General features: G+C 42.2%; 2 protein-coding genes across 21 annotated transcripts in view; one reads left to right on the forward strand and one right to left on the reverse strand.

Moving 5' to 3' along the window:
* Positions 1-272: 272 nt before the first annotated feature.
* On the forward strand, positions 273-14,262 carry LYSMD4 (LysM domain containing 4). 15 transcript variants are annotated; one of them, XM_068957878.1, is made up of 8 exons: positions 573-808; positions 927-1,214; positions 6,102-6,956; positions 7,133-7,299; positions 9,190-9,254; positions 9,447-9,536; positions 11,543-11,628; positions 13,591-14,262. In XM_068957878.1, the coding sequence occupies exons 2-3, from the start codon at positions 942-944 to the stop codon at positions 6,750-6,752; spliced, it is 924 nt and encodes a 307-aa protein (XP_068813979.1). In that variant the 5' UTR covers positions 573-808; positions 927-941; the 3' UTR covers positions 6,753-6,956; positions 7,133-7,299; positions 9,190-9,254; positions 9,447-9,536; positions 11,543-11,628; positions 13,591-14,262. The 15 variants fall into 15 exon arrangements, with proteins under 15 accessions (XP_068813967.1, XP_068813965.1, XP_068813979.1 ...); XM_068957872.1 differs by having other exon boundaries at positions 6,102-9,254; XM_068957869.1 differs by having other exon boundaries at positions 6,102-7,490; positions 11,543-14,262.
* Positions 9,808-20,725, reverse strand: part of MEF2A (myocyte enhancer factor 2A) — a 96,851-nt gene continuing 85,933 nt past the window's right edge. For all 6 annotated transcript variants that reach the window (XM_068957858.1, XM_068957857.1, XM_068957859.1 and 3 more), the window contains 3 exons: positions 20,487-20,613; positions 14,536-14,662; positions 9,808-14,022 (listed from right to left, as the gene is read on the reverse strand). In XM_068957858.1, the coding sequence (XP_068813959.1) occupies positions 13,647-14,022; positions 14,536-14,662; positions 20,487-20,613 (630 nt within the window). In that variant the 3' untranslated portion in view covers positions 9,808-13,646. The remainder of the gene's footprint in view (positions 14,023-14,535; positions 14,663-20,486; positions 20,614-20,725) is intronic.

Consider the following 20,725-nt stretch of genomic DNA (forward strand, 5'->3'; position numbering starts at 1 on the left):
CATTTTGATAGTATGTATTGCCCGTATATTCTCTGGCAGTTCTTATAATATATATAGCTATATATATTACCAGTATATTGCTGACGTGGTGATTTATATTACCGATTATCGTGCGTGGCTACAGGTAGGCTGCACGTGTTTGCAGCCGGGCTCCGCCCGCTGCTCTGGGCGCAGGCGCCGCTCGGCGAGGGGGCGCGGGCCCTTTAAACCCGCTCCCCCCCCTCCCTTCCGCGCCGCTCGAACAACCTCGCTGCGCCGCCCTCCCCCGCTTTCTATTGGCCAGGCAGCGCGGAGGTCCCGCCTTCCGGCGCTGCCAGCCAATGGGCGGGGAGCTATGCGAGAGGCGGGGTAGGTTGCTGCGTGCGGCCGGGGAGCGGCGGGTTAGCGGCTGCGGGGGGCCGGGGCGGCGGGGGGGTCCCGGGGCTCCGGTATCAGCCCGCACCGGGAGGAGGTCCGGCGTGGTGGTCCCGGCTGGCGGCTCTCTGGCGTTTGTTTCATTGTTTGCTCGTTTTTTCCCCTCAGAATCGGAGCCTCCTCCCCCCCCCCCCCGGTAACTCCGGGTTGGTTGCTTTTTCTACGTAATTATAGACGTTATAACCGAAAACGTGTGGCAGAGTAGTGTTGTGCCAACAAAAACAAAAAGGGGGGGAGGGAGGTGAAAGTAACACAGATGTTTTTTGAAGTTTGTGCCTGCAGCTCGCCCCGCGGGCGGCAGCCCGGGGCGGCCTGTGCCGAGGCCGGGCCGCTGAGGAGGTGTGCGGTGAGGAAGGCTCTGCTGCAGCCTCCCTGCCCCCCTCCGCTCTGTGTGGTACGGCTGCTGCGCTTTTGCCTGCTCGCTCTCCCAGATTTTTACGCGGGAGCAAGTAAACACGGACATGAAGGAAAACCCGAAATGTCTTTTTTTTTTTTTTTTTTGTTTGTTTCAGGCGCTGCCATAAAAGATGAGGCTGCATGAGAGCCGAACCGGATCCTTTCAGGCTCCTGTCACCGTCCATAATTGTCCGGGCAACCAGGTGTATGTGTTTCAAAATGGCCGCTCCGATTCAGAGGAGTCCTCGGAGGAAGAGCTGAATGTCACGGAGCTGCGACCCAGGGGCAAAGAGCAGCGGCGGCGCGGCGCTTCCCAGGGCAACGTGGGAGACGTGGTGCTGCTGGAGCGGGAGGTCACGCAGGACGACAGTCTTAACAAGCTGGCCCTGCAGTATGGTTGTAAGGTAAGTGCCCTCTCCGCTCAGTAGCGCTACTCCTTTCGTCGTTTTTTGTTACTCTTATTCTTGCGTTTGTTTGTTCAGTTTTAATTACTTCGGGGATATTTCACGCGCAGTTTGGTTCCCAACGTTACAGGAAGGCTTGCTGGTGCCTACTAGCCTAGTACAGGGCAAGCGCTTTTCAGTGTGTTTTATGAGTGATAAGTATCTGGGTAAAACTGAGCTAGAGGAGGGCACAAGAGAGCCCCTAAAGTAGCAGCCTAGGAAGATGTAGTCAACCCCACGCCCTGTGTGACCTGGTTTCTATTTAGTTTGGATGACTAAGTGCAGCGTTAGCAGTCAGAATTTGTACTCGCTTGTTACTTAAGTGAGGGCAGAAAGTAGGAAAGTGAGTAGAGAAGTGAGGGTAAGAGCCCTGCTCTCGAGAAGCACACAGTTTTTGAAGCAAATTGAAGGTATGAGCTTACGAATGGCAGGGAAGGTTTGAGTCTAAAAGGGGTGGACTTAGAGAGGGAGAGATGCCCAAGTCCAGGTCCTATCTATGCATGTGGGTTTTTGTTTCTTGTAGTACCTAGAAACGTATGTGGTTCAGCCATTGGCAGGCAGAAAAGGTGCCTACCTAGGGCGAGTTTTGTCTGGAGAGGGAACATGCTAAAAAGAATACACTTTCTTTGTACCAAAGCAGAGTTCTATAGAAACACTGTTGCAAAGTTTAATTAATTGATCTGAACATCAGAAGTACCCTCTTGTTTAGCAGTTAAAACTGTATGTTTTAGAGCCTTTAAATAAAGTTCCATGTTGCAAAGCATTTGACAGTGACCTGGATGGTGAAAATGAAGTCCTGGCTGAACTACAATACTGGTGCAATCTGTTTGTCTTGCTTAATAATGCAGCTGTGAAGTGCAGCTGAAGCAAGAGGACTTAGAGGAATTGTGACAATTCCTCCCCTCCCACTCCTTTAACAAAAACAAACCAAAAAAAGCCTTTTAAGTTCTACTGATGAGCCTGATGCTTGTGGAAAAAGCAAGTTTAGCAGGGCATGAGTAGGCTTTGATTGGCACTGGTAGAGCATGCGAACTTGGAGCCACAGCAGATGACTTTGTAGTAACTATGCGCTCATCCTCAAGCACCAGCAACTGCATAGCTGTGGCAGTTGTGCTGAATCTCAACTGTTCAATGAACATGCAGGAGGAAGATCCTGAGTAAATTCTTTGATTTATGTTATGAAAAACCCCAGCTGTGCTGTCTGATAACATAAGTCAGGAGGATTCAGTCCTGCTTCTGCCCAGACTGTTCCTCTCTGCGTCCTCTGCTGCCCCTCTCCCAGACCCCTTCAGCCCCAGCAGGCCCAGGTAGATCTCAGCAGGCCCTGCCAAAGGCTGCTGGGCTTGTCCACTGGGGGAGGCAAGCTGATGGGGAGGGACCAGGCAGTCAGCTTTCTCCTCCCACAGCAAAAACTCACCTCCTGCCTCCCTCCCTTCCAGAAAGGGCAATTCTGACTTGTTATACTGGAGCCGTACAGAAATCCTTACTGTTGGACACTTGCGTATTTGTCTGTTTACAGATTGGCACTGATTGGGTTTGATATGTCTTGTATTACTTGCACAATTAAGCAGCTTCTGAAAGGCTACCAAAACATTAGCGCGGAAGATCTGTAGTTGTCAGTATAGGTGACCTTGCTTTAAAAAAAGAAAACAAAAACAAACAACATCATCATCCCTCCCCACCTCCCCCAAAACAGGGTGAGATTATCTTTGAAATCATGAGAATTTGTCATTGGTCGCTCTTGATCGTTTATAACCCTGGCCTGCTTTTTGGCAGTGTTCTCAGCTGGGACAACAGGAGCTCATTGCAGCCAAAAACGAGTACAAAAAAGGTTGCACAAGCTGCTGTGGCTTATATCTCTTGCATTCCTCCCACCAGCTTTGTTTATTGCTTTTGCCCAAGTGCTTCTCCACTTTGCGTTTCTAGAGCTTTAGTACGATATTACAGTGTTTGCCTGTAGACACTGCAGGGGATATTTTCTGTTCCAATAATGTGTTTTCAGTGGAACAAAACAAAACAAAAAATTGAAGCACCACCTCAGTTAGGAGACTTTGGGTCAGATTGTTCTTTCGTAACTGAATGGTTTTGTAGAGCTTAGTTCCTGGCGTTAAGCTGGGGCAAGGCGTAAGGGGTCTGATGATCCAGCAGCTGAGGGTTCTCTTAGCTTCAGGGGGCACCAGAGTGGGATCTGGGAGAACATGCTTACTGCACTATGTCAGTCCCTGGAACGTTTCCACCATGATTAAACCTCTCATTTTCAGATTGTCAAGCTTTGCGCAGCGAACGTGAGGTTTGGGCACTCAGCTCCCCTTCAGTGGTGTTTTGCTTCCCCGCTGTGACATAGCGAACTCGCTGCCTTTTGGGGATTGCCATGGTAGATGGACTTGATATATGGTTCACTGACAGCCTGTATGGACTTAAGGGGAGATGCACAAGAGTTGCAGCTGTGGAGCCAGGGGAATGTGGTGCTGCTGCTCATCGTGGGTCTTGTGGCCCAGTGCTGTGGGAGCTGCTGCAGGGGAGGACTGTTTTTCCCTTGTCACCTCGCTGTGCTGATGGAGAGGTTGTATCTCCCTGCTGGGGTCAGCTAGCTGCGAGTAAAGAGTAACCATTGATCGAGTAAAGAGTAACCATTGATCGAGTAAAGAGTAACCATTGATCGAGTAAAGAGTAACCATTGATCGTTCGTGTCAATGACAAAGGAAGTGTTCAAGCTCCTGTAGTAGCTACTTGAAAATTGCTGTAGGGCTCCTTTCTGCTGTGTTCACATGCCGTCTTTTAAAACCAGCTCTTTGTCCTGAGCTATCAAAGAAGTTGTAGCTGATGGCACATACAGATTTGTTTAGGAAGTATTTATTTGCTTTTTTTTTTTTTTTTGCTTTTAATTCCCCTCATAGTTTCATTAGCTTCATCTGTAGCCTCAAGCTTGTGAGTGTGCAGTGAATGCAGTTGATACAATAATTTACTGAATTTCTAAAAGAACAAATGAAATTTCCCCTGAAAGTGCAGTGCTTAGTACTGTCTCTTTTCTGTGTGGTATACAGAAGGTGGTTAACCTATTAATGTTGCTTTTCTCCTTGGTTTGGAGTCCTGCTGTTTTCTCTGTCTTTCTTCCTCCAGCTCTTCCCCTGTGGTTGTTTCATGTCTCCTTGATTCTCTCAGAGAACTCCTTGTGCATGTGACGGTACTGTTCTCCTTTGACAGAAGATTTTAGGACAACTGAGAAGCTCGTACACTTACTTATTCAGCGATTATCAGTATACATTATTGTAAGCTGTCTCCTGTCTCTTTAAATAAAAGACACTACTTTCTTACCTTTGTCTTTTCTTTGTAGCCAGCTGCCTTTATGATCTACGCTGTATGCGTGTTTTGTTCTTTCTTGCTATTTTTATCACTTGTTTGCGGCACCAAGCTAGGTGGGAGTACCAATCACTGATAGAGACCCTGTGTAGTAGTGTTAGTACACACTAATAACCAATGATGATCCCAGATGGGCAGGGATTATTGGCTTAAGCATGTCTTTAGCAGGGAGATTTGTCAACTGTGGAGAAATCATTAAGGACAAGTGTGTTTCTAGAACCTGCATGTGTTTTCCAGAGCACAGTCTGTCTAAACTTCAGGCTTTTTTTCTCCTTTGAGGAGATGGAAGAGGTCTCTAGGCATCTCAGAGCTAACGCTGTTCTGCTGTCAGAAGATCTGTTCAGGTGGTGCACAGCAGTGTTGCTGCCTGCTTTTCAGAAAATAAAGTTATACTTAACTGCTGTGCCAGGGAGGGGTTCCTACCCCTCAACAAATGGCCCTATAATTCCTCTGCCAGCCCCATGTCTGGAGTTCTTCTGTGCTCTGATAGGTGTAAGAGGCGGCTCACACCTGCGTGAAGCAGCCAGCACAGCAGTGCCCCGCGCAGGGCTGCATGTCACGCCGTGGGGAGAGCACGGTAAGCAGCAGGCAGGTTTTGACCCGCAGCTTCAAAGGCAGGCAGTAGTGGTGCAGAGTCGGCTTGTAAAACGTTGCAAGTTGTTCACAATTTGTAAGATCCTGCTCCGATAAAGATTCTAAAGAATGTTTTGCTGAGACCAGTCTAATTCTCTTATTTGAATTAGTGCTCCCATCTTCACACTCGATACACTGCACAGTAAATAAACATTTACTGAGAGCATCAGCTTACCTATTCCCAGAGCCATAGGGTCACTACTGGAGGAGACAGACCATAATGTGAGTCTGGGCTCCACTTAATTTTTCTCTACCACTTACAACTATTAGAGGGATGGTGCTTGGGAACGTGAACAAAGTATGCTTGCCTCTGTGTGGGAGGGATGCTCTCCTGCTTTATCCCAGGCTGTGATCTTGCTCTCAAAATTAGTGTGCTCCAAAGACGGCACATGCTGTCTCGACCCTTTCCAAGATCACTTTCCTAGCAGGACAAAAGACAAATGCACCTTCCAGGGGACACTGTGCTATAAGCTTTGTGGGTTTTGTTTGTTCGTACTGAGGTTGTCTTCTCACCTGAAACACAGAATGTTTAAGGTATGGAAAAAGTTTTAAAAAGGTACTGTTCTAAAGACTTTTCTTGCCTTAACTCAGCTTAGAAAGTAAGTGGGAAAAGAATGAAGACAGCAAAGAGCAAGGAAAAACAAGGTTAAGAGAAGTAGAGCGTATGAGAGATTGAAGGCACTGTAGGAGGTTATAAACTGATTTAATAGGGGACTTGAGAGACCTATGGATTCCTGGAACAGCTGGGAAATCCCTGACTGCAAAACACCAAGACGCTTTTGACCAGGGCTTGCCTTTATGTTCAGGATGCTGTCTGCCTTAAATTAATACTCTTGTCCTTTTTGGATTCTGTAGGTCGCAGATATCAAACGCGTCAACAACTTCATCAGGGAGCAGGACTTGTATGCGTTGAAGTCCATCAAGATCCCCGTGAAGACCCACGGGCTGTTAACAGAAAATGGCCAAGAATTAAGGCCTCTCCAGACTGCACGCTGCCAGGCTGGCCTAACACTTGTGGACATACTGGAGTCTGATGACAGTGCTGCAGCCAGCAACTGTACTGAAAGCAGATACCTGAATGACTACTTTAAGGGAATTGACAAGAGTATTCAGGATGCAGTACAGGCAGAAGTCCAGATAAACGCAGAGTATTGCACAGAGGCACTGGAGAGGCCTTTGCTCGAGTCGGAGAAGCAGGAGACCAGTAATGGTGCGGACTGTGGAATCCAGTGGTGGAATGCAGTTTTTATTATGCTTCTGATAGGAATTGTCCTGCCAGTATTTTATATCACCTACTTTAAAACACAAGAGAGTGGTGCAACAGCCCATACCTCCAGCACAACACTAACCTCAACTATTTCAGCAGATAGATTAGAAGGGAAATTACCACAAAACTTAGTTGTAAAAGAAATTCCCAAGGAGGGGATCAAGCTAAATAGAGCCTCCCCTCCCAGCACTGAAGTCCATAAACGAGTGACACTGACTGTAGTGGAGTCAGGGGGATAGCAGTGCAGTGGATTTGACTTTCTTTTTTTTTTTTTAAGTAGATGGTGTAATCTTGAACTCGACTGAACCTGAGGTGATGTGACTTTATGGAAGAATAAGGATGCTTTTGTTGCTTACAAAGATCAACAGAGAACTGGCTTTACATTCATGAACTCTTGTCAAGGGAAAGTATTTTGCAGCAGTTTATTCTCCTGTTTGCTTCAGGTATTTCTTAAGAATGGTCTTGCCTAAGAATCTGAACCCTTTGCTGCTGTGGCAAAGATTACAGTATTTGTATGACTGGAAAGTTACGGGCTGTGTGCATTTTGAGAAAATACTTTTTGCATAAAGCAAAAGCAGGGACTTTCTCTTCTCTGAATTGATATTTTTATCTTTTGTAGACCGTGGCAGTCTTGGCATACTTAACCTTAAAAAGGTGACTTGACTAGGTGCACCATGCTACTATTAAAACAGCACAAGGAAGCTGACATCATCTCACCGTTTCATTCTTTTGAGTGAATGTTTAAGCTGTGTTTATTAGGACGATTCCAGCCTACCAGCGAGTTGGGTATGACCAGACGTTTTCTCCTAGATGAAACTCTTTAGCCAGTTCTCTTGAAATCAAGTATCTTTGCAGGCAGAGCTCCACTGCAGAATGCAATGAGGTTACTCCTCATAGCAAGAGCACTGGTTGTGAGTGACAGCAGAGCTTGAAACAGTGTTGGAGGATGATTCGCTGAGGACAGTGTTAGGCCTGTGGTATGTAATATGCAGTATGTAAAGGCTCGCTTGTTGTTGGGAAGCCTAGCCTAGCCTCTTTTCTCTTTTTTTTTTTTTAATTAATCCATAAGGGTGCATTTCCAGTACTACACTTCAGTCATGGACTTGAGTTTCCTTGCTTGTAACTCAAGCGCGAGAGATTTGTGAAGCTGAATTTCACTTACAAGGCAGGAAAGAAGCCCTACATTGCTTAGGTGGTCACAGAAAGAAGTGGAAATCCTTTATAGGATGGGGAGTGTGAAGCTGTATGTTAAACATTTCCGTGAACTGCTGATGTTTGCATCAACTAGCTTTTGAGTGAATAGGAAAGCCTAGTGGGGCTTTGGTGGCTTGCAGTAGTGTTCTGTGCGATGTCTCTATGCTTACTGTATATGCTGGTTAGAAGGATTCTTTAAACAGCAGGTGCCAGACGTGAGCGGAAGATAAGGCTTTGGAGCATTTAGCTGCACAGAAAATTTTTCCTCAAACCTTTATTTCAAAAAATTCAGGGACTGCAGACGGAGGTAAACGCACTCCTGTGCCTGAACACTAAGGTATCTTGCCGCATGCTTCTCTTAAAGAGGCTATATCTGGCTATTTTATCAGCTTTTACTAAACCTTAAGGACACTAAGCCCTTTCCTAGAATACTTAGCTGTAGGCTTTGCAGGTCTCATGCTGCTGCGCGATCAGCTTTTGTTTGTTTGTGCTTTCCTGAGGGTAAGGGCAGAGATGGCTGGTTTAAAGCAGTTGATTTAAACTGCTTTTAACCCCACTGCAACGGTGGGGTTGCTGCCCCACCTTTGCCATAGCTTGGCGCCCTCGCACCCCGTTTACCATCTTTCCACCAAGTTCAACAAGATGCCCACCTTTGGGGGGGGGTACAGTCACATTTAGCAGGTGAGGGGAAGAAGTAGGTGGGGGTGGTGGTGGTGGTGCAGCTTTCCGAAATGGCCTGGTTGAAGAGTGGTGAGGCTCTTTTCAGCCTTTCACTAGAGGGCAGTGGTGCCATGTGGGTACAGCTGCGCGGCGCAGACGTGGGCAGCAGCCTGCAGGGCTCCTGAGCCCGTGCTGCTGGCAGTGGGCAATGCTGTGCCCGCTAACTGTGAGGCACAGCAAACGTGTGAGTTGCTCTGTTTTGGGCTTTTTTTGTTTGTTTTTTTTGTTGGCTGGTGTTTTTTAAAAGGCCTTAACTGGACACTGTTGTCAGAGATGCCACAAGCTGCTGGGAGCAGAGGTTCAAGAGAGCATTGTACTGATACAGGCACTTCTTGGCCTGAGGAAAAACAGAAATATGTATTTCGGTGTAGAAGGAAAGCTGTTGGGGGGACAGTTTCTGTAGCACAGGGTGAGGTACAGTAAGTACACAGAGCAAGCAGAACCTTATGCTGTTATACAAAGAACCTGTTCTTCCCGCAGCCTTTATAAAGCTCTCAGGATCCAGCAGCGCATGAGGGAACCCTAATTTTGGCACTAAAAGAAACCTTAAAAGAGTTGTACTAAAATGCACGCACACGCACTCTCCCCTCCCCCCCCCCCCCCCCCCCGTGAGGGAAAAGTCTCCCTCTTTCTTCTGGGGGGGGGTATTACATTTTTAAATAAGTAAAGCAAAAATGAAATAAAAGCACAATGGGTGCTCCCCCCCCCACCCCAGCTATGTTTGTCTTTGTTACCACATATTGACTATATTATATTTTATAGCTGAGTAGCTGCCCTTTAAAAAAAAGATTACTGTCTCACACCATCTCAACTTGGCCCTAGAAAAAGTAAGTCATAACTTTTTCTTTAGCTTTTTTTTTTTTTGGGTGCCTCACACACGAATGTTTGTGTCACAGAAAACTGCGGCGGGAAGCTTTTAGGGGTGGAGGGCTCTGTTTCCTCAGTGCTAGGTTCAGTACGCAGCAGTGAGGCCAGAGCGTCTCAACAGGGACGCGCCTGGCGCAACGCTCTGCTCGCAGGCGCGGGGAACAGGCACTTCGGCAGCTGTGGCTGAACCTCTGGCAGCAGCAAAAGGAAACATGAAGGCTGGTTCTGGAGCGGGGCAGGAGGTAAGTACTCGCCTTCTGCTCAGGACGCTGAAGCTACCCTGGTTTTCGCTTAAGGTTCTGTAAGCGGTTTTGTAATAAGCTTTTGTAGCTTTGCCTTGTTTCTTGATGCTGAATGTCATAACTAAACATTAAAAAACAAAAAAAAACAAAAAAAAAACTTGGTTAAACTGAAGCAATGCGGCTTTTAAAAGATACTTTTGGGATTCAATCTGTTATTATTTCAGGTACCAGCAGGGATGGAAGATGTGCAAATATGACAGAGTCTGGAGTACACAGTAAAAGCCAGTATCTTTACTTTAGTGAATGCAGGATACAAATATTTTACAACAACCTCTAGCATTTTCTTAACCATTTGATAAAAAGGTTCACTAGAATATTTATTGTATATTGAAGAAAAACAACACATTCAGGGAAAAAAACTGAGATTAACTTATTTTTTTCTCTTAAAAGATTCATCTCAAGGATGGCAACAAAGTCCAGCTTGTGCCGCCAAACGGCTTATCATCATTAAACCGTGAACAGCTTCTTTGTGAACTGTTGACTACAAACATTTACCAAATACATAAATCTCTTTTAAAAAAGCCATTTTAAATATAGCAAAGCAGTGTTCTCTTGCACAGCAAAGTGAAGAAAGTTTCTACTAAGATTTAAATGTTTACATTTATCTTTCTTTCACATTCTAATTTAACTTCTTCCCATGATCAATTGTTAGGAGTCATTATGTTCCTTATTTACTATGTATTTCTTGTGCGCACAGTAATTTTTACGTTTCTGATGCATTAGTGTCCTTTAAGTAAAAGGAAAGGCTAAAGCATTTTTCTCTGACGAATCCCTGATTACATCTGTACTCTTAAATACTATCAGCGAGAGCTCAACGATGGAGAGGTGATTTGTCACATTAAAAGATAAAAATCTTAAATCATTCAGACTTGAATGGATTCAAAATAGAATTGGAACCACTTACAACTTCATTCAGTATACTTACTTTTAAAAAAGGTTTTTTTTTTTAACTGTTGAAATATCTGTGCTATGTTTTTTTTTTTTGTACAAAACACTTTTACAGTTTCTAAAAAAGTATGGTTTAAAGTGAGCTATGTATGTTATTAAAAATCAGAATTCCCATTTACTTAACAGCAAGAGATGCTCCCACTGACGTGGGAGGTCTTCATAAAAGACTTATTCTGCTGAGTCTATTGGTGGGTTTGGGGCAACATGTTAACAGTCTCAGTATCAATTCTTCACAACTGATTTTTTTTTTTTTTTTTGAATTGGTGCAATTTCATTATAAACACTAACCGATAACTTTTTAAAGAAAACAGTAATAGTACTGTTTGTTTAAAACCTGCATAGAAATAAAGACTATTGAGATACAGTCAGCAAAGCCATCTTATAAGGCACACAAGAAAATAGACAGTAAATGTGAATGCAGAACTCCCACTCAGATGTACAGCAAAGTTCATATATGTGCATAAATAATGAAAAAAAAAATCACATAATTTTTTCAAAGCATTAAAAGGTTCTTTGAAGTGGTAAGTAAGTGAATTAAATCACTTTGGCAATACAGTTTCCATTAGAAAGAGAAACTGGTTCCTCTGTAGGATTTGTAAACTGGTAACTAATGCTGGAATAATGCAGCCTGATTTCCACTGGTAACAGTGTCTGAAACAAACAACTAGGAACCAGTGAATTTTTAACGTTACTACGACAACAACAGACCTGGTTTGCAAGCTGTATGTAGTAACTTTGTTCTTCAGTTGCATCCTAAGCAAGCAGCTGAGGAGATAGCTGGCTGCACTGGATTTCCATTTCTAACACTTCAGTTTAGTATCAAGTGATTTTTTTTTTTTTTTAATTTTTTTTTAACAGCTTTAGAAAAAGTTTAAAAGCCCAAGCAAAAATTTAATAACTATCAGGGATAATTTTGAATGGGTTTGGTACAAAACCCACCATTGTTCCTTTTTTCCCAAAATTAGAGCTACCAGCGGTAACATCTGTATCTTTTCAAGGTGGTTCCCAGTAGGAAGGAATATTTCACATGTCCAGGAAGATGGCAGAGCAAGGACTCGAAAACAGATTAGATTTCTACAGCAAGGTAAGAATGCTTGCTAACACAAAATCAGTTACTCCAAACTAAGTTGGCATACCTTTATATACCAAGTCTTGGGGTTCTCAGAGGTTTGTTGCACAAAGCCAGTTTTTACCAGCTCTGATAGGGCAGGTAATTATCAGTCCGACTGCGGCCTACAAGCAACAGGTGACACTCCACCACTGTCGCTGGCCCTCTGAAGCTGGTTACAACACAGGCAGATTGTGCAAACCCTAAGGACTGTAATGTCCTGCTACATTCTAAATGTATAAATCAAAGAAGAGAATGAGAACTTCTACTAGCCAGGTTTTATAACACGATGGGACTCCTTGCTCTTTTTCATGGAAACAGCAAAGAGGAACAGCATATTTATTTCTGAGGCTGAGGTTTTTATCCCACTTACCACTTAAAACACCTTTTGTGCTCATTTGATATGTGTTAGCTCCCTATCATGAGAAATCAGGTCAAGTTTTTCCACTTTTTTTTTTCCTCCTCAAAAGAGGCAGTTTTAAAATGATGCCTTTAAAATGTGTTGTAACAGATTTTTAATATTTATGCAGGATGAACTTAACACCAGATTTTTTTTTTGCCACTTTGCTATTTATATACATATATATAAAATGTATAATGAAGCTTAACCATACAGCACAGAGATTACAATTTAACGGCACACATTCACCACCAGTGAGGGGGACAACCCCTTTATACACCCTCTGAAAAATCTGGATAATAATATTAATAATAATTAAAATCCAAAGAAAGTACAGTATATTTAACAAAATAGTAAATATTAAACAGTGAATACTCTACTTAATAAGGACCTCGCCTTTTTCAAGTTGGCGTCAATCCACAAAAATATACTTTTTAAATCTGGTGAACGTACAATACATAGGTACTTACACCAAAGGTGATAATATATTTAAGATGCTATATACACAAAGAGTTTGGCTCAAATTTAAATTTACATATAAGTGTTCATGGCTTATTTTCCCCCCAAGGTTCCGCCTGCAAGTTTTTCCTTTTCATCTTTGAAAGCAAAAACTAGAAAGTCAAAATAAGATAAAACTATACTCTACAAAAAAGCTACAACATACAGCTTTGGCTTATATAAATAATTCTTAGCAGAATGTGTTCAAAAGTACTGTATATAACTTTATATATAGTCTTCAATTCATTAGGGTATTGTTTTCTTTTAATATAAAATATACATGAGCTAAAATCCGTTTCTATATTTTTCAAAGGTATGAACGTAAAAAGAAATTTGTCAAACATATTCCAATTATAACTTAATATATTAATTTTATTTTGTTAATGATCTATCTTCTAGGCTAATATTTTCTGAATATTTCATGCGAGTTTTCTATGTCTCTCTTTCACTTTTATTAAAAAAAAAAAATCACTTCTTTGACCCAATACATTTTTTTTTTGCACGTGCAAAACAAGATTTTGTTTTGTGTTTTTTATAGCATCAGCCCTTCTCCATGCACCCTCTGCACTAGAGACCCATGCCAGGTTGGGTAATATAAAGGTCATTTTATGTACAGTATTGCTTTCTTCTTCCTGCTTTTTCTACTGCTCTGCTGCTACAAAGCATTATTTCTTAACTACAAGTAACCATACAGCTTTAATAAAACACACAGGGACATTACTACAGGCGAGCCCTCTTGGTTTCTGCAATCTAGTGTGGTAGGATTATAATATGGGTACAACGTTTCTTTGCAAAACAGGTTATATTATTAAAACAACAAGTCCAGGTAAGTGCCAGACTAGATCAATACCTATAGGATTGTTCTGTTACATTTTTACCATGGGACATCTGCAGCTATACAAGAAGTTTGTAATAAGTGCCTGATGATTTTTGTGTATGCTACACACACTAGCACATATATATGCATGTGAAGATATATATATGCATGTATGTATATACATATAAATATACTTATTTCATGTCCTTATTTATAAATTTAGATATGTCAGGACAGTTCATTTTGAGAACACAAAACTGAAGAGGCAGCACTGCAAGTTTATGTCACCCATGTGTCCATCCTCATCCGTTTTACTGATGGACTCTCTCTATCTTCTGAATTTGGTGGCCTTCCCAGCACAACAGGTGAATGGAAATCACTTCTGGGGTCTTCCCGATCACTGCCATCGTAGGAACTGCTGGAGCTGCTGAGACTGTCGACAGGAGAGCGACCCATTTCCTGCCGTGATTGCTGCTGCTGCTGCTGCTGCTGCTGCTGCTGCTGCGGTGGTGGTGGTTGCTGCTGTTGTTGTTGTTGTGGGAACCCAGAGGGAGTTACACGGTCCCGGGGAGGTGAAATTGGTTCAGATTTTATGTTGATGTTTTGGTTGGTATTAATGGATAAATTTGAACCCTGAGATAGCTGGCTGCCACTACTGGGAAAGAGAAAACCAAAGGAAGAAATAAGAAAACAACAGGAGAAAGGAAAAAAAAAAAAAAAAGTGACAGTTCACGTGTGCCTGTATGAGGGGTCTGGTCTTCCAGTTCAACACCCTCAAAATGAGTATGTAAATAAATGCGACTTGTTTCTTCACTGAACTAAGTTGAAAAAAGCATCAATTAAAGGTCTGAACTGTATTTGTAAAATAAACAGAAATATTTCATCTTTCCAAACATTTAAGATAATCATGTAGGTATCTTCTTTGTAAGAAGATGGGCCTGAACAGATGCTGCTTGTCGGCCCAAATTGAAATGACAAACAGGACAATAACGATTAAACCTGCATTATTCCTGCAACGAAGGAGCAAACCTGAAAGGCAGTGCATACTGGGGTAACAGAAAGGAAATTAAACGGGTGGTGTGTTGACTATATATCCCAGTGAAGATTATTCAAAGTGGTAGACGCTCCCACCTAGATGGAATACCAGAACAACATCGCATTTACTTACACAAGAGAGCTGAGGGCTGCTGGACCTAGATGGTGCTGCTGCCAGGCAGATACCTGCCCTAAAGATAGCATTCCCGGGGAGTTAAATCCCTGTAAGGCAGACAGGTCTGCACTAGTCAAGGAGTAATCTAAGAGGGAAAAACCAACCAAACAAAGAAAACAGTTAATACGTTTTTTTACACACACATACAAAATATATAAAAGCTTTCTGCTCTAATCTGAGGACCTCAACAGGACAGTAGTCTCCAAATACCCTATTTTTGTTTTTATTTTCTGCCTTTGATTCCTACTTGCTGTTGTCTCTATGGCTTCTTTTAAACCCCTAGGTACAACACAGTTCTGCACGTTATCTTGCATTTCTTTCTTACACCAAGCAATGTATTTCCATTTCCGAAGATTTTAGTCTATCTGGAAATTTCAAAATGAAACAAAAAGGAAAGAACTAATACAAGTCATTAAAAGACAATGGCTAGTCACGCAATCAAAAAAACATACACCTTTTGGCTGGCTCATCTGTTTCAAAGCACAAAGCACGCATAGTCCTACAAACTCTACCAAGCCAACCAGTGAAACAGCACTTGCTGCTATTTGTCTGGCTCCCAGGGCAGGCAAAGGACTCGTGCAAGCTAGGGACCGATGCACCTGCCGCTGCAGCCAGGGGAAGGAAGCACACAGGGAGCTGGGGATGCTCCCAGCGATGGCATGACACCCCCCCCCCGCCCAAAGTCGCTGCAACTGGAATCCTTAATGACCCACCGCTCCTCTGATTTGTGCAGCCCTACTGCAACGGATCACATCCCTCCCTCCCTCTCAATAGCTTCCCTCTATGTCTGATTAAACAGTCATCGCTCTATCATATAAATGTTAAGAAACTTCTTTCATTAAAAGGAAAAATATCATTTAGAAATACAATTTCAATGGATAATGGAAAAGCAGCACATATTTCTAAGCAACAGCCACAGTGATTGGCTGTTATTTCTGGCTCGGCTATAATGCTTAGGTAGGTCTCACTTTTCATTCACACATGGGAAGTTATTTTCACGTTATCATGATTACTTATGCTTTTCTTTCAAGTTCTAAAACAAAGCTGTGAACACTTCTCTGCTTTTAATTATTCTGTAATACAGGTTCCAGAAAATAATTTCTGGTCTCTTGAGAATTATTTTACACTGCCAGCAGATTAATCAAAACTTCCACTGAAGTAGGTTTTCTACAAAATATGTGTTGTAGCATTGTCCTAAAATGACAAAAACCATTATTATTAAAGATTGTTTCTCTTGAGATAAACTTCTTATCTCAAACAGCTTCCCCATTCTCCTCCACCAACTTGTTTCCTGCAGACAACTTCTAGGCTACCTTTTCATGGCCTATGGAGAAAGGCAAACCCATTGCCAATAGGGTTACTGTGCTACACGGACATTCAGATGCACCCCTGCACAGGTCTTCATGAAGACCTTGCGAACCCCAGAGAACTCCCCCAGTAGGTGAAGTTACATAAGCTGCCTTTTTTTTTTTCCTGTCTCAGCTGATGTCATTTTAATTGAAACTCTAAAAAAAACAACTCACTAAGCATTTCTGCATGGATGCAGAAGGAATTTTTCCCAAGCTGATCAATCCAAAGCCCTTCTGCAAGACAAGAGAAGTCCAAACTTTTTTTCCCCCCTTTTAAAAAGAGGGAAAAAAAAGCTTCATTCTTCTTTTCTATAAATTCAACCCTCCAATCACTAGGACTTACTTGTACTCAGTAACATTCAGAGCAACCAGACCTATGACAAGCTGCGAGGAGAGGAAAGGTAAACGCCTGACACTGATGTGCTGTTCTGTGCCAATGGGATTTCTGCATTGAGGCAAACATTCGTAGGAGTTAGGTTCCATGTATTGTTTCTTTGCAATTGCAGCTTTTAAGGTAATGGATAATTAACTTTTGGTGCTTTAGATAGAAAGTGATTGATAGCAGAGGTTAGAAGAGATACTTTTCCTAACATTACACATGCCCATTGTACAGAGAGCTGCATTATCGTTCCCCTAACTGATCATATATCCGCTGGCAGTAAAAGCAGGATATCAATTTCTGTACTAGTGGCTTGGTGCAGAATGAAAAAGCCACACTGGCAAAAGAGGGCCTTCTACATGATGGAAACCTTTACTACGGCTGTGACCTCAACAAACAATGAGATGCCTTTGAAATGTATGTCTTTGCAAAACAACTGACATAAAACCACTAATATAATTCAGGTGATGGTTAGATGTTTTGCTCTGCTGAAGTATAAGTTGCTATTTAACTGATCTTTGCTTTTCTGAATGCTTAAAAACACGTCCAGAACGTGCTAGAACAAATACCTCAGTTTCTTCCGGCCCTTCCTCCAGCAACCTGCAGAAAGAATATTTCTCCAGCAAAACAAATGATATAGCCTAGCATCTTCATGCAAGACTGATATCCAGCATTTTAATTGAGAATCTAAGGGTTAGATCTACCCTTTCCCTCCCCGAAAAGAACTAACCAACCCCCAAAAAGCAATTTAGGTACCTAGTTTTATCTAAGTCCTTGAACTGCAAGACTGAAATTGTTATGTAAAAGATGACTTCCCTGACAGTACCTAGATGACAGCTTGGTTTCAATGCCAAATTTCTTCATGCGAGTCCCCTGAAAGGCTCTGTCCAACAGAAATGATTTTAAAATGTCTGATAAACACTAAAGGCTCAAAGCTTTTCACGACACTATCCAAAGGAGACGTGCTGCCTTTTTAAATCATATCCTAGTGATAACAGAACGGGTCCACAGTGCAGGATCCCAGTTTCAATTCTTTTTGCTGCTTCCCGAGATTCAGACTGCAGCCTCTTTCATCCCCAAAGCCTGTTTTAGCCACCAAGTTACTCTGGATGAGGGACACACGCAACGCTGCTTCCTGAGTCAACGTCACACTGCACCAGAGAATGGAGGCATTTGTTAGCGGATAGGGAAAACTCCACCTGAGTTCTGGTCGCAGCTCAGAAGATCATTTGTTTACTTTAAACAGCCATTAGTTGCAATAAATAATCTTTTAAGTAAGAATCAAAATGAAACAGAGCTTTAGATCCAGCAAAGCTTATAATCTGAAACAAGTCACCAAGCACAATTCTTCACTCTGCTCATTATATTGTTATTGCAACCCTATCTTCTCCTTCATTCACATCTTTAGACTTTAAGCCCCCTCAGTGTAGTGATTCTTTGCATAAATGTTTAACAATTTAGTTGGGTACTACCACAGTATAAATATTTACTATTACTGATCACTAAACAGTCCCTCTCAAAATGCAAACCTCAGGCACGCCAAGAACTGTTTGGGGCAGTTGTTTCTGAGGCCAAACCAATGCGCAAAGTTGTTGAAAGGGAGTAAATATCAGTTAATGAGCACATTGATAGAGCTGAAGGTAAGGGAAGAAAGATGGACCAAAAAGATTTGAATTTGTTTAGGAGGAAGATGGCTACAAATATAAACCAATAACTGTATGAAGTCATAAAGAATAAGTAAAGAGCTTCAAAGCTCTGAAATGCACCACAATGTTTGTAAAATCTAGTCTTTTTGTTGGGAAAATGATTATAAATGGATGGCATACTCTATCTTATCCATCTGTCAAAACTAAAGATTCTTGATGGCTTCCTTCCTTGGAAAGGAAAAACAAAATTGTAAAACACACTCAAGCTCTCGCCGTTTTCTATAAACCTCAAAGGTTTTTGACCATGTCCTGCCTGACCTTTGCACAAGGGTAAGACCATTAGGTCACTGATACTAGACCAGCAAAGGTGCTAAATGAACAATCACACACATACACTCAATAACCCTATGCTATCCTTTTTTTTTTTTTTTAACGTTTCTTACTGTGCCCTCTTTTTTTTTTGTTTTCTACCGTCCTTCTGTCAAAAAAGGCAAGATCTCAGCTGCCAACTGCTAAGTCTAAGATTTCACTACCCACAGGAACACTTGACAGCTCATAAAACAAGATAAGTTCACCCCTGCCCTCTCAAAAAGGACATTGCTTTGTTTAAACAACTACTAAATTTTTATTCTAAAATGTTTCATACTTTATTTTTTCCTGTCCTTCAGTTTCACAACGTGCATTAAAAATGCTTCAAGCCCCCGTGCTCGTAAACAGCGTTCATACACTTAATGCTGGAAAGGGCTCCATTAAGAATTTTCATTGCCTAAGACTATGCCATCAAAGAAATAAATTTACCCTTTCGTTTGCAGTGTACTTAGCATGACTGACTGTTAATTCTAATCAGAGCATATCGTAATGTAAATAGCAAAATTAACTTTAATAGATTTGGGAGGAACAACAGGACTACAGGGAGCTCAGGAATAGGATTCAACCAAATTTCCAGAGTTTAGAGATGACAGACACCCAGGGATTTTCAGACCGCACAAGAGAAGTTAAGAGTGGCCTACATAAACTTTGTAAACCTCAGGAGGACTGCCTGAGGAGACCTTCCAAAGAGACTCCGTCAAAACTCCACCTAAAACATAGGGAGGAGTCACTGAACTTTGTATGACGATAATGCATTCTTGTTTCTTTGGTGTTTCTGTGGCTCTATATGGAAAAGAGCTCAGTTTCTTCCCGGCATGTCCCCCACTGCCTCCCAGGTTCCTGAGCCTCTCTCCTGTCTGCCAGCTACCTTTCTACAGGCATCAACGGTGACACGGGGCCAGGAAAGAAAAGTTACAAGGGAATTTCCTCTAATGGAGATGTGGCTCTCCCTAGGCTCTTGGGAAGAGGAGGAGAGTGCTCCAGGCTCTTCTGTCGGGCCTGAGAGCCCAAGTTGAGCAGCTATAAATAGAAGTTCCCTAGTGTAGCTCATTTGCTAAGAGCCAGCCTTGCAAAGAGAGAAGGAATTTTTTTTTAATCTGAAAGCCTACCGAATAACACTTATATACGAGTATTGCCAAAGCAATGCTCCCCAGTTCAAAAATTCTTGTTTTAACATATTACAGCACTTAAATTTGAATGTCTAAATCAGACTTCATCTAAAGACTGGTAAAGGGGGAAATTACTTTCTTTGTTTTCCCTTGGGGTTTTTAACTAATGCCTGTTTTAACTCTGACTTACAAAAATTTATTCAAACTCATCTGCAACGTAATTTCTCTGAAGATGCATTTGAAAATTGAACTCTGCATCACAGATCACAGTAATCAATCTGAGGCCACTGAGGCGTTAAGGTTGTAGTCCTTCAAGGAAACGGTTACAAAAAATTCCTTTACCAATTATCTACAGAGCCTGAAACAAAAGCAGAACGTTTGAGACTACAGTCAAAGTTTACTGTTGCTGAGACAAAGCACCACATCCTTAACTACTTTCCAACAAAAGGACAAACTGATTATCAGTTACATCATCAAGTTCTTTGCATCACATCCAATTTGAATAGAAAGCAGTTTTAAGGTGCTTCAGATAACAGCTGGAGCCCCAGTGGTCACATGCTGGCAACGCCCTCCAGCGAGTCCCCACCTCACTCTAGCTAAAGTTACTGAAGAGAAGGGGGCACTATGTTGATTTTGTACATCTGGGCTTTTTTGTAAACTGAAAATCCCCAGTAAAAGAAACGGATCCCTTTGTGCCGTTTGGACTTGAGCAGAGCAAAACTGAAGCTGGCTGAAACACCAACTACTGCTTCAACCTGAACTATTTCAGTTCTCAGACCGACAGCTTGGACACTCCTGCTATATGCAGCGCGTTTCATTGCATCTCCTTTTCTGTATTCAGCTGTGTGCAACCTCAATGACTGAAAGTTTCTTCCTGCTGTAAGTCTCAACATTTACACATTTTACACACTAAAGGCTCATTTTTGGTGAGTAAGACCCTTCATCTGAACTGAACAGGAAAATGAAGTGTCACAGAAATGCGAATTTTATGGTCTTATGAATCACAAAAGCTTTGTACATCTGACAAATCAAGTCACTTATGGAAAACAACGCTTACCAGTGTTGTAGGCGGTAGGCATGGCCGAATACACCAGTCCCTGCGGAGGCAAGCTTGGAGTTGTCACAGACACCACAGGGGTAGCAAGAGGCTGTGTAGACTGAGAACTACTTATCCTTTGGGTATTCTATAAGTGATTAGACATAACAACGTCTGGTTATATCAGTTAGAACAATGGAAAATTATGTGTTAATATAAAAATAATATTCAATTAAACGTGTTTCTTTGCCTTATTTCTA

This window comes from Struthio camelus, chromosome 12, assembly GCF_040807025.1.
Source record: "Struthio camelus isolate bStrCam1 chromosome 12, bStrCam1.hap1, whole genome shotgun sequence".
Classification (NCBI taxonomy): domain Eukaryota; kingdom Metazoa; phylum Chordata; class Aves; order Struthioniformes; family Struthionidae; genus Struthio; species Struthio camelus.

Coding starts and splice junctions, on each gene's coding strand:
- LYSMD4 (XM_068957866.1), top strand. CDS start 942: ATGAGGCTGCATGAGAGCCGAACCGGATCCTTTCAGGCTCCTGTCACC. Junction 1,215..6,101: donor CCCTGCAGTATGGTTGTAAG/GTAAGTGCCCTC, acceptor TGGATTCTGTAG/GTCGCAGATATCAAACGCGT.